Source organism: Bison bison, unplaced genomic scaffold (assembly GCF_000754665.1).
Source record: "Bison bison bison isolate TAMUID 2011002044 unplaced genomic scaffold, Bison_UMD1.0 scf7180017864035, whole genome shotgun sequence".
Taxonomy (NCBI): Eukaryota; Metazoa; Chordata; class Mammalia; order Artiodactyla; family Bovidae; genus Bison; species Bison bison.
The window spans coordinates 16,862,565-16,875,477 of record NW_011494607.1 but is presented as its reverse complement, the minus strand read 5'-3'; the positions used below and the strand labels follow the sequence as shown (position 1 = coordinate 16,875,477).

General features: G+C 39.4%; 1 protein-coding gene and 1 long non-coding RNA gene across 2 annotated transcripts in view; one reads left to right on the top strand and one right to left on the bottom strand.

The window, feature by feature from the left end:
- The window catches only part of LOC104984804, a 3,475-nt gene extending 3,024 nt beyond the window's left edge, over nt 1–451 (bottom strand). Inside the window, exon 1 of the long non-coding RNA XR_824788.1 lies at nt 387–451. This is a non-coding gene — a long non-coding RNA (uncharacterized LOC104984804). The remainder of the gene's footprint in view (nt 1–386) is intronic.
- Nucleotides 452–497: 46 nt separating this feature from the next.
- The window catches only part of MMS22L (MMS22-like, DNA repair protein), a 121,678-nt gene continuing 109,262 nt past the window's right edge, over nt 498–12,913 (top strand). The window contains exons 1-6 of the mRNA XM_010834759.1: nt 498–593; nt 1,242–1,418; nt 2,453–2,578; nt 6,064–6,113; nt 11,646–11,733; nt 11,829–12,006. Coding sequence (XP_010833061.1) covers nt 1,255–1,418; nt 2,453–2,578; nt 6,064–6,113; nt 11,646–11,733; nt 11,829–12,006 — 606 coding nt within the window. The 5' untranslated portion in view covers nt 498–593; nt 1,242–1,254. The remainder of the gene's footprint in view (nt 594–1,241; nt 1,419–2,452; nt 2,579–6,063; nt 6,114–11,645; nt 11,734–11,828; nt 12,007–12,913) is intronic.

Below are 12,913 nucleotides of genomic sequence, written 5' to 3'. Positions count from 1 at the left end.
GGCGGGGGGGCGCACAACAGTTTTTATACCGAAATCAAGTTCCATGTGACCTACTCAGTGTTTCCACCCACTGGAATAACCTCATTTTTGCACCTGCCTTGTCCACATCCATGAACAAAGGCATCTACGACCTCGACAAAGCAGCTGCTGGGACTAGCCCAGCAACTAGAGGCTCAGGCGCGGCCCTCAGACACCCGCTTGCGATTGGCTCCAGTGGAGCTCTTTTCTTAAGTTCGGCCAGACTACAAACCCCGCGGTCCCTAAACCTCGTTCACCTCAGCCCGTTTCCTTCTCAAGTGAGGTTCCGCCTTCCGGCCCAAAGTACCAATTAAAACTACCAAAGGGAGGGGGAAAAAAATAAGAAGTAAAAATGCAAATAGCCTTACGGAGTCCTGGACTGGAAGATTCTCGCGAGAACTTGAGGAGTTCCGACGGGTCCCTCAGAGATCTCGCGAGCGCACCTCGGGGGGCGGGCTTCTCCGTGGCCCCGCCCTCATTGAACGCAGGCGTCTTGGCGGGAATTTCGTCTGTTTGTGATCTAGACCCCCACGGACTCGCTGGCTCTGGCCGGGACCGCCGGGGCGGATCTCCGGGTGAGTAGGTACGGATCTTAGAGTGAGTAGGTACGACGTGCACCAAACCAAGGGCGCCGGGGTGTGCAGGACACCGGATCCCCTCGCCCTGTGGTCGGCGCACGCAGATCGCTGCCTTGTGCGGACCTGGCGGGACTTGCCCAGGTCGGGAGACCGGAGATTTGCTCTGGGCCCTCTGGATCCACGCCTGGCATCGGCCGGGGAGCTTGCAGTTCCGGCACTGCGGGGAACCTGGCTCAGTGCGGTGTAGTAACTTAGCGGAGGTCGCAGGTCTAGTCGAGCTCTGGGCTTGAGGCTGAATCTGTCCTGCCAACATTTTTTTTCTCCCCCACTTCACCCTGTACTGACGGGTCTGACGTAGATGGGATTTTTAAGTTACTGCCACAGCCAGTCCGGGGCACAGTCTAAAATCTGACAGCCTTGATCTAGGGGAGTCGGTGGGCAGGGGCGGGTTGAGGGAGGGGGGGTATATATTTATTGAGGATTTATTTCGCTTCTCGTTTTTTTCCTGTGTGCTGGGGAGGGGGGCGTTTGGGGAACTTTTTTGAGGTCACCCCAAATTTCTCGGCCCTCCCCACCTCCAGGAATCACATCACAACTTCTTTGGAGCCCTTACTGATAGTCATTAATGAACTCCAAAAATTTCAGGAAATGGTGAACAATGGATAACTGTCCCCCTGCGTCCACGTTTCTGACCGACAGCTTGGAACTGGAACTAGAGACAGAATGGTGCAATCCCCCTTGCTTTTCTTGTGATTTTGACAACAGAGGAGGAGGAAAACATTTTTCTGGAGAGTCCTACCTTTCCAGTGGAGCTCTTAAGCGGTAGGTTAAAAAAAATCGGAAACTGTTTTTCCCTATTCAGAGTTTAGGAGTCTGTTTAGGTATGTTATTTAATTAAGACTTCAGTCAGTTAAACTTTAATGTTCATCGGGCACTGTTTTTGTAAATCGGCTCGAATTACCATACGGATGCACGCTAATAGTTCTGTTGGTTTCTTGTTAGAGCATACACATACCTGAAAGATTTTTGGAAGGATAATTTCCTTGCTACCTGCTGTTCTCTTACCTCACCGCTGCCTCAGCTTTGGAGTAGGGAGCCGGACACTAGTTTTACCTTTTACTTAGAGTGAATTATAAACTATCTGGGCTTTTTGAAGTGGCACATTTTTTTTGTTGCTCCAGAGTCTTCTAATTCTGTATATTTACACGTACAGAAGTCTTATAGGTCTTTATTTTAAGCTTTTTTTTAACTTTCAAGTAAGTGCTCTAGATTGTGTAAATTCACAGAAATATTATCCTTCCAATCTCTTGTCTTGAACAGTTGTATATTCATATTTAAGTAAAACTCCTGTTATTGAAATATTTTGGAAATACCTGCTGAGGCAGTTTTATTCAGAACAGAAACCATTTTTGTTGATTTTTACAATTGTACCTTCTTTCAGACCTTAAAAGATGTTATTCGACTTGATTATGCCCTTCTTTAGACATGGCTCAGAGTAACTTTAACTGTTTTAAAAATTAAATGTCCCCTCAAAAGGTGAAACTCTACAACTGAAGACCACTGTTGAATGCAGGTGAAAGTATGTTCCCTATGGAAAGTATGTTCCACCTTTTTCCCTCAAGTTATAGTGCTCTTTAGTTACCCTCTTCTTTTAAAAAATCATAATACAGGGTTGAATTCTTAATATAGTTCATTTGTAGTATTAGTGAGATACAAGGTACCAAGGCATTACCTGACGTTTAACATTATTGTTGACATGTCATGGGTAATACGGATTCATATAATGCCAGAAACTCCTGCTATAGTATGAGATATAGCATACATTTTGTGAAATTGAATCAGAATTTTTATTTCAGAGTAATTTTGAATCTTGATCCTTTACCAACTAATTTTGAAGAGGATACAGTGGAAATATTTGGCATTGAGTGGGTTACTGAAACAGCATTAGTGAATTCATCTAGAGTTCTCTTTCATCTATTCAGGTATGTTTTGTATTTTTTTAAAAACTGCCATTGAGTGAATATGCTGTTCAGTTTTTTTTTGTTTTTTTTTTTTGCTATTCAGTTTTAAGTTACATTTCTGGGTGGTTTCTAATACTGACATTACAAAAACACCTATAGAATTTTGATTGCTGCTCACCTGGTTATCTTATCAGTAACAGCACTTAAGCAGTAATGCTTGATGGAGTAATGGTTTTAATGAGTTTATTCTTTTAGTGGTTTTGCAGAATTTTTATTCTGTTGTATTTGACATTGGACTTCTGCAGTGGCTCAGTAGTAAAGAATCTGCCTGCAATGTAGGAGACGCAGGAGACATGGGTTCAATCCTTGGGTCTGGAAGATCCTCTGGAGGAGGAAATGGCAACCCACTCCAGTATCCTTGCCTGGGAAATCTCATGGACAGAGGAGCCTGGTGGGCCACAGTACATAGGGTCACAAAGAGTTGGACATGACTGAACACACACACACACATTTGACATCATTTATTGAAAACAAATATTTAAGGCTTTGAAGTATACCATAACTTTGGAAGAAAAAAAAAATACTTTTGTTGCTTTTTGTTGTTTAGTCGCTCAGTCCTGTCTGACTGTTTGTGACCCTGTGGACTGCAGCGCACCAGGCCTCCCTGTCCTTCTCTATGTCCTGTAGTTTGCTCAAACTCATGTCCATTGAGTCGATGATCCTATTCAACCACTTCATCCTTTGTCACCCCCCTTCTCCTGTCCTCAGTCTTTCCTAGCATTAGGACTGCTTAATAGACATAATTTTTCAGTAATCTTTGGAGAATGAACTCAGACTTTTCAGACTGTATAATAGAAATATGATTAATTAATCTGGACAACATTAAAAAATGTTAATGAAAAATTTAAACATACTCAAATATAGAGAGAATAGTATAGTGAACCCTCACATACCTTCCCTCAGTTATGATAAACATCATGATTTATCACATTTCCTTCTGTCCCTTTCCCTCTACCTTTGGCTTAAATATTTTTAAAGCAGATTCCAGGTATCATGCCATCTCACCCTTAAATACTTTGGTATATATCTCTTAAAAATATGAACTTATAAAAAAATAAATAAACATTACTCATTATCACAATTAATTAAATTGAAATGATTCATTATTACTTAAAACCCAGTCCATAATTTAGATTTGAGATTTGGAGTTACTTATCAAAGGCAAGTATTGTCTCAAAATACATTAAGAATGTATACATGGTAATTCTAAAGTTTACCTGAAAGCACAAAAGATCCCAAATAGCCAAAACAATCCTGAGAAAGAAGAACAAAGCGGGAGTCATCACACTTTCTGATTTCAAACTATATTACCAAGGTATGGTAAACAAATATCATGTTATTGGCATAAAAACAGACATATAGATGAATGGAACAGAATTGAGATAACAGAAATAAATCTACACCTAAATAGAGACAGTTAATTACTGGCAAAGGAGCAAAGAACATACATTAAAGAAAGGGCAGTCTCTTCAATAAATGCTGTTGGGAAAATTAGACAATCACAGGTAAAAGACTGAAACCAGGCCACCATCTTATACACAAAAATTAACTCAAACAGGATTAAAAGCTTGAATATAAGACCTGAAACAATAAAATATATAGAAGAAAATAAAGGCAGTGATCTCACTGACATCAGTCTTAGCAATGTTTTTCTGGCTTTGACTCCAAAGGCAAGGGAAACAAGCAAAAAATAAATAAATGTGACTACATCAAGCTAAAAAACTACGCACAGCAAACAATCATCAAAGTGAAAAGGCAACCTACTGGAGGGGAGAAGGCATTTGCAAGTCAGCAGTCAGACAGTTCAGTCGCTCAGTCGTGTCCGACTCTTTGCGAGTCATATATTTGGTTAATATAAGGGGTTAGTATTGACTTAGCTCAACAACAACAACAAAAATCTGAAAAAAATGAGCAGAGAATCTGAATAGATATTTTTCTAAAGAATAGTTAGAGACAGCCAACAGGCACATAAAAGGATGTTCAACATGACTTAAGGAAATGATGTCACGTCACATCTGACTGGTATCAAAAAGAAAAGAAAGAACAAAATGAAGAAGATGTGGAGAAAAGGGAACCCTTGTGCCCTGTTGGTGAGAATGTAAATTGCTGCAGCCACTATGGAAAATAGTATGGAGGTTTTAAAAAATTAAGATAGAACTACCCTATGACCTAGCTATTCCACTTCTGGGTATTTATCCAAAGGACATAGAAACACTAATTTGAAAAGATAGATTCATCTCCTGTGTTCATTATAGCATTATTTTTAGTAGTCAGGATATGAAGATACAGAAACAACCTATGCGTCCTTCGATGGATGAATGGATGAAGAAATTTTACATGTATGTATGTATACACTTATATATATATACATTTTAAAAATTATATATACATACATATATATACACAATGGAATATCATTCAGACTTAATAACGAATGGAATCCTGCCATTTGCAGCAACATGGATGGACCTCAAGGGTATTATACATAGTGAAATAAGCCAGAGAGTGACAAATACTGTATGACTTCACATGGAATCTAAATAAAGCAAATGAACAAACAATAAAACAAACTCATAGATACAGAAAACCAGTTAGTGGTTACCAGAGGGAAGGAGTTGAGGATGTCGGTGAAAAAGGTGAATCAAGTCAACTGTATGGTGATGGAGAGTAATTAGACTTGTGATGGTGATCATGTGGTAGTGTATATAGATGTGGAATTACAGTGCTATATACTTGAAACTTAAATAATTAAAAAAGAATGTATACATGATACATTTAAATGAAAATAGAAAGGTTGAGTGATTTCTCCTCTCACCCTGATCCCATGGAACCTGTGTCATGTTACATGTTTTGTTGGGAAAACAGTCTGAGTGATTCTGTATAATCTTAAAGAATGAGTTTAGTCTTATTCAGGTCATAGGTTATAAATATGGCTCCGTCTTTAGGGAGTTAAAAAAGGCAACTAGGAAGAGAATGGCAAGAGAAGATTATTGTGAGAAATTAAGGTGGAACATCATAAATTAAAATTTTCCCTAATTAGTCTACATTACATATTCTGTTCCTTTTCAGAACTCCTATTGTGTAATTATATGACACAGTTTAACATTTCCTTATGTTACTTTTAACATAGGATGTTTAATGTAACTATCTTAAACTTCTTAGAGATATAAACAGTATCTTCTTGATGTTGAAATCTATATTTAATTTTTGAGATAAATGTATCTCTTAGTTGTTTTTGGGAGGACAGACATAGGCATGTTTTATCTTCTCTCAAAGTGTTTACTCCCTGAAGGTGATGCTAATAAACATTCATGAAACATCAAACATTATTCAGGAATGAGAGGCATTGAAGCTGTGTAAAAGATTTGGAAACACTATCTGTAAGTAATTGTTACATACTTTAAACTGTTCAAAAACTAATTCTTACCCTAAATTTTTTAAATTAGGCAACAGCTATACAACTTGGAAACCTTATTACAGGCCAGCTGTGATTTTGGTAAGTTTTAAGTGTGTTTAAAGACAAAGAGAAATGACTCTCTTTCAGTGACTTGTACATGGGTCTATGATGTGTCATTGGATATCATCATAACTTGAAGGAAGTGTTAGTTCAGAAGTTCAGGAGACAGTTATATTTAGTGTTCAGAAAAAGTATGACACTTAAATTTTGCTCCTGTATGAAATTTATGGTATTTTTCCAAATCTGCAAGTAAAATTGATTTAAGGCCAAACATCTCTGAAGTGAGTTAGTAACTTGCTTTGGGGGTGGGGAGTGGTGAAAATGTAAAGTGCCAGACCTCATGCCAGCTTCTTGTTTACCTTTGATGCTTTCCGTTTTTGTTTTTATTGTGGGGTAATTGGTATAGTTAAGGGAGTGAAGGGAGTTGAAGGGCAGTGTGTTTCAGTACAGGCTAGCTGCCTCTCCTTTGAACAGTTTCAGTTCAGTATAGTCTTCAGAAACATGATTGTGTGGTCAGCCTGGGTTCCAGCCCTAGCAAATTGCAGGCCTCACACCAGGTTCCCACCTCACTGAGTTCTCGTGAGGACTAAATGGCATAATGCATATTAGGTGCTTAGCTTAGGATCTGTTGTTATGCCCAGCAACCACAGATCATGCGAAACACACCTTTGGTCAAAAAAGTGTTTTATTAGCTTAGGAGGCAAGGGAGAGAAACGCATCATGAGGAACAGTTGGGGCCTCTCAGCAAGCGGAATTAGGGAGGGGTTTGTGTAGGGTATGCGCTTGCGCAGACTAATTTTGGGTCGAGTTTAAGAGGCTTTATTCTGGATTTGATGCTGTTCAGAAGCTGGAGCAACTTGGTGACAGCGTACGGTAATTTAAAATTTTTTTTTAGAAGGTGGAACAAAAAGAAGGCAAGGGTAGGTTCTAGTTAGTGATGAAGCGATAGTCATCTTAGCTGGAAGAGGAGGATATTCTGTTCTTGGACCTTGTCTCCACGTGGTTGTGTAGTGCCCTGTTTCTGTGTCAAACATGATTACTAAGGCGGTTTGTTGTTTTTCCTTGTTTCACCAAAATCATGGAGTGACTTTGTGTGATTATTTTTGATAATGTATGACTGTTTAATTTCATTAGGAAACTTCATGGCCTTAATTGTTGTCTGCTGCCAGGGCCGTTCTTTTTTCTCAGTTGGTCCTCAGTAAATTTTGACTATTCCTGTTCTGTTGCCACCCAAGTCCCTCCTTCATGTGCAAGGTGCTGATGAATCAAAGAGGAAAATTATGCTACTGAAGAGTTTGCAGTTGAGTAAAACAGATAAACAAGCATAATTGGCATGGCAAATGGAAAAGTGTAATGATAAAGACATGTGCAAGTTGCTGCAGGAACCGAGGGGTTTATCTGTGTATGTGCACGTCACTGGATGATACCAGATCTGGGGCTTCAAGGATGAGGAGGACTTAGTCAGGCAAAAGCTTATGGACAAGTGTTGGGGATAGGCTGAGTTCAGGTGTGAAACAACTTTGTGACAAAGACATTTGACGTGTATAAAAACATAAAAGCTGGGAGAAAAGGGAGTAAGTGGTGATTATGTCAGTTGGACTATGTTAGGAATTAATTTTTGGAAGGGAGGCAATTATAGGTGTCTTTGTAAGCAGTGCCAAAAAGTCACAATTTTACTTTTAAACCCCTGGGGAGCCTCTACAAGATTGTAGTGAAAACAGCAAAAATACCTTTACTATATAGAATGACTTAATTAAATTGGGTTTGTGGAAGGCATTTATTATGCAGGATTATTCCTTGAAAAGCAGTTATGGACCTAAAATCACTATAGTGGGCCATTTGTTGAAACGGTTACTTGTTACGCTGACATTTTGGCCCCTTTAGTTGCTTAAAAAAAACAATGACCGGTTTATTGGGCAGGTTAGCAATACTGAAGACTATCCCTGCGTCAGCTTGGGCTTCCCAGGTGGTGCAGTGGTAAGGAATCTGCCACTGCACGAGACGCAGGTTTGATCCTTGGCTTGGGAAGATCCTTTGAAGTAGGAAATGGCAACCCGCTCCACTGTTCTTGCCTGGAAAATTCCATGGACAGATGAACCTGGTGGGCTACAGTCCATGAGATTGCAAAGAGTTGGACACAACTAAGCACACAGCACACACACACCAGCTTTCCCCTCCCATGCAAGCTGTACCAGGGGTTTGTTAGTAAACTCCTGTAAACCCTTGGCCCTCAACCCTCTCCAGAAAGCCCTTAGGGTCAGTTACTGATGTACACATGGTTCTTGTTCTCCCGTTGATTATACTCCAAGGATTGCTTTCCTGTTGAGGCAGAATAGTATACATAATATATATATATATATATTTATTTATTTTTTTTTTTACTGCTGCTGCTGCTAAGTCGCTTCAGTCGTGTCTGACTCTGTACAACCCCATAGACAGCAGCCCAACCAGGCTTCCCCGTCCCTGGGATTCTCAAGGCAAGAACACTAGAGTGGGTTGCCATTTCCTTCTCCAATGCATGAAAGTGAAGAGTGAAAGTGAAGTCGCTCAGTCGTGTCCGACTCCTAGCGACCCCATGGACTGCAGCCCACCAGGCCCCTCCGTCCATGGGATTTTCCAGGCAAGAGTACTGGAGTGGGGTGCCATTGCCTTCTCTGAAGAGTACTGCCACCTGGTATTAAATATAGCTGTTAATGTTACTCCCTTTTTGGTACTGTATTTTTTTGTCTCTAGACATTTCATCTGGATTTTATGTTTTCCATTTCTGTTCTCATATTTTTTTAATCTGTCTTTAACATATGGAGTATATCTACAGCTGCTGTTTTTAACTTTAACTACAGATTCTTTCATCATTGTCATTTCCAGGTTTGTTTGTATTGACTTTTTCCTCATAGTTTTAGGATATATTCTTCCGCTTTTTTGAACATTTAGTAATTTTTTCTTGTGTGATGGACTTTGTAGCTTTTACATTGCTGCTTTCTGAATTTTCTTGTATTCCTAAAACTACTGTTGAATTTTGTTCTGGCTCATTGTTGAGTACTTGTAATCCATTGGATCTTTTTGAAGCTTGTAAATTTTGTTAGGACTTTTAAAAAGTAGCCTGTAGTCTAATGTTAAGTCTAATGTTCAGCTCTAGTAAGACTTCTGAGGATTTTTTCTGATTTATTACTTTTTTTAAATTCTTGCTAGTGCGAACTTAAACTGTTCCTTGATCTTCGTAAGCTTTGTAGGGAATTGTTTTCTGGTATTTTTCTCCGGCCTGCAGATCAGTACTTAGTCAGACTCAAAAGGGACCTCTGCACATCTCCAGGTTCTTTTTTATGTAGCCATTTTTTTCTTCTTTGGTACTTTTGCCCTGCAAATTTAGACTTCCCTAAACTCAGATCTCATGTTTTCTCAAATCAGTGATCTGGGCTCTGAATTCTCTGCCCCTGTGCTGCAGCCTGGAAACTGTCTCTAGTGGGAAGCTGGTATAGTCTTGGAACTAATCTCTCTGAATTAGGAGTCTTGTGTTGCCTTTGTCCAATGCCTGAAAACTCTTGTTTTATGGATTTTTTTTTTTTTTTTTTAAGTTTAAGATGAGAGATGAGTAAGTATGATTTCCTTTACTCCATTTTGGCTAGATGCAGCAGTTCATAGCAGTTGTTTTTTTAAGAGTACTGCCTTTTGGGGCTGAGAATTGTGACACTGGGGGATTGTTATGACTTTTGTAAGCAAAGTAGAATTAAGCTGTAGAATTGCATTGCACTTGTTGATATGTAGATACGTGCACAGTATGTTTACACTTATATTCATGTTGGTTTTGCCAAAATGGTATCCATGTTTACTCATTTGAATACAAATTTTAAATTAAGTTTTTCTTTATGTTTAATATGAATAATAATTCGTTGCCTATGGTAATGGGCTTTGTTTTTCCTCCTTTTCCTGCCTCTTTTATTTTGGCTCCTCCTCAAAAGTGAAAGTGAAAGTCGCTTAGTCGTGTCTGACTGTTTGTGACCCCATGGTCTATAGAGTCCGAGAAGGCGATAGCAGCCCACTCCATTACTCTTATCTGGAAAATCCCATGGATGGAGGAGCCTGGTGGGCTGCAGTCCATGGGGTCGCTAAGAGTCGGACACGACTGAGTGACTTCACTTTGACTTTTCACTTTCATGCATTGGAGAAGGAAATGGCAACCCACTTCAGTATTCTTGGCCTGGAGAATCCCAGGGATGGGGGATCTCACAGAGATCGCACAGAGTGGGACATGACTGAAGCAACTTAGCAGCAGCAGGACTATAGAGTCCACAGAATTCTCCAGGCCAGAATACTGGAGTGAGTAGCCTTTCCCTTCTCCAGGGGATCTTCCCAACCCAGAGATCAAACCCAGGTCTCCCGCATTGCAGGAGGATTCTTTACCAGCTGAGTCACAAGGGAAGCCCAGGAATACTGGAGTGGGTAGCCTATCCCCTCTCCAGTGGATCTTCCTGACCCAGGAATTGAACCACAGTCTCTTGCATTGCAGGCGGGTTCTTTAGCAACTGAACTATCAGGGAAGCCCCTTCCACCTCAGATCTATTGCTAATAATCAGGCTCCTGGAGTCTCCTCTCTGTATATCTTTTCCTACATGTACCATCTCATCAGTTACTTTATTTCTAAATAGTAACAACACCAAACGTTGAAATATTCCAGTCTCCTTTGCATTCCAGGCTTTGCATGTCAAATTGCCTGACATCTGTCCTTGGATTGCTCAATCCAAGTACGTCCATGATGTGCTCCAAAACCAGCTTATGCTGCCCATGTTTTCTCTACTTATTACCTGGTGCTAACTGTTGCCTATAAGTCATTCTTGATTCTTTCATTTCCTTTAAACTCATATCTAATCCATCAAATTCCCAGTAGGTTTATGATCAAAATATACTTTCAACCTATACATTTTCCTGTGATCTCTTTAATTACTGCTACAGGTCTCTTAACACATCCCCCTTAGCCCTTCTATAATCTTGAGTACAAAATCTGCTTCAAATGTATATCAATTCCTGTTCCTCCTAAATCAGAACCCAGTGAAAAGTCATCTACTGTATTAGAATGAAATCAAAACTCATAATGACTTATAAGGCTGCCTAATCACTTATTCCTGTTTTTCATTCAGCCTGAACCCATGCCATCTTTCCCTTACTTCAGTATTTACATCAGCAAAAATTATATGGGTGGTTACTATGTGCAAAACACTCAACCACTCTAGGGGAAAATGAGTCAGCCAGAAAACAAAAACAGAGAAAACATGAGAATTATAGGAAAGTGAGGAGGAAGGAAGACTGGCAGCATATGATATCAATGAACCAGGTGTAGGGAATACTTCTGTAAGGGCAAGTTAATTGAAGACAGGTGTGTCCATTAGATTGGCCAACCTTGGTTTCACTGGTGACCTTAAGAGCAGTTTTTTTGTGGGGGGAGGGCAGGGGGATAGTGAGAATCAGTTGAAACAAATGAAAAGATAGAGAATTTGTGCTTATACAGCTTATAGAATTTTTTTGTCACCGATCACTGATTCTTTAAACCGTGATTAATGTTACCTATTTTGATTTTAGGGAAGATATCAACGCTGCATTGCAAAGCACACAATATTAGGCAGCTCTGCGTAACATTTCTTCATTATGTTAAAGTTTTCATCTTCAGGTAGGCTGTCAGATGAGTAGTACGAATAATACATGAATTTCTGAATGCAAATTTATCCAGACTCTAATTACCTTTTGGATCTCATCATGTTTTAGGTCCCTGCAAGTACGTAATGCTGAAAGTCATGTTCCTGTCCATCCCTACGAGACTTTGGAGGCACAGCTTCCCTCAGTGTTGGTTGATGAGCTCCATGGGTTACTCTTGTATATAGGACACCTATCAGAACTTCCCACTACGAATACAGGAGCATTTGTAAATCAAAACCAGACTAAGGTTTGATTTGTTACATTTAATTTTTGAAGTTTTTGTTTTCTTCTCACAGGTAATATTCATTCAAGAATGAGCGAAATTAGTCAAGGGTGTAGTTCTTGGACCAGACTGCATGAGTTGAAATACTGGCTCCTCCTTCTATTAATTATGTGCCATTGGGCAAATAGCACCTCTTGCTTCAGTCTTCTCATCTGTGTAATTGGTTTAGCTTCCTGGAGTTACTGGGAGAATTGAATAAAGTGCATTAAGTGCTTAGAAATCATTTATGTTGAATCACTGATAGCTATTCTAATTTGTAACAGTGCAAATGCTTAAAAGTTTCAAAGCAAATAAAATAACCTTTTATGTTCTAAAATTCGTATCCTCTCTCCCATTGATCAAGGTATGGGCAAACCCTATTTTATTTTATCGGAAGAGTTAAGATCATCACCTTTAAAAAGTTAGGCTTTCAAAACACATTGTTATGTTTTCTGGCTTTTGAGATAGTTTCAGAATATGAATGTTTTGACCATGCCTGCCATTTTTTTTCTGTCTGTGACAATTATTCTCTCTGAATTTTGGCTTTTTAAAAAATTGTATTGTTAGCATGACCCAGCCTGTGGATGTATTGAACAAATTCTCCATAGGAAAATGTGAGCTTCTGTGAGTGACAGATTATAATTCCCCATGGGATTTCCTGAGTTCTGTCTATTCTCTTTGACATCACCAATTCCTTCAGCTTTTAGGAATGAGTCTTTGCCAAAATACATAACGTACAATAAAGTGTTTATATTTCTGTGAAATTTAACAATTAAAAATCCAACTTTTCAGGGATCAATATATGTGATAATACAAGTAAATAGAGTTCCAGCTGTTTTCACAGGTGAATATGTCTAATCCACAGAAACCAATTAGGTAATTGTTTTTAATC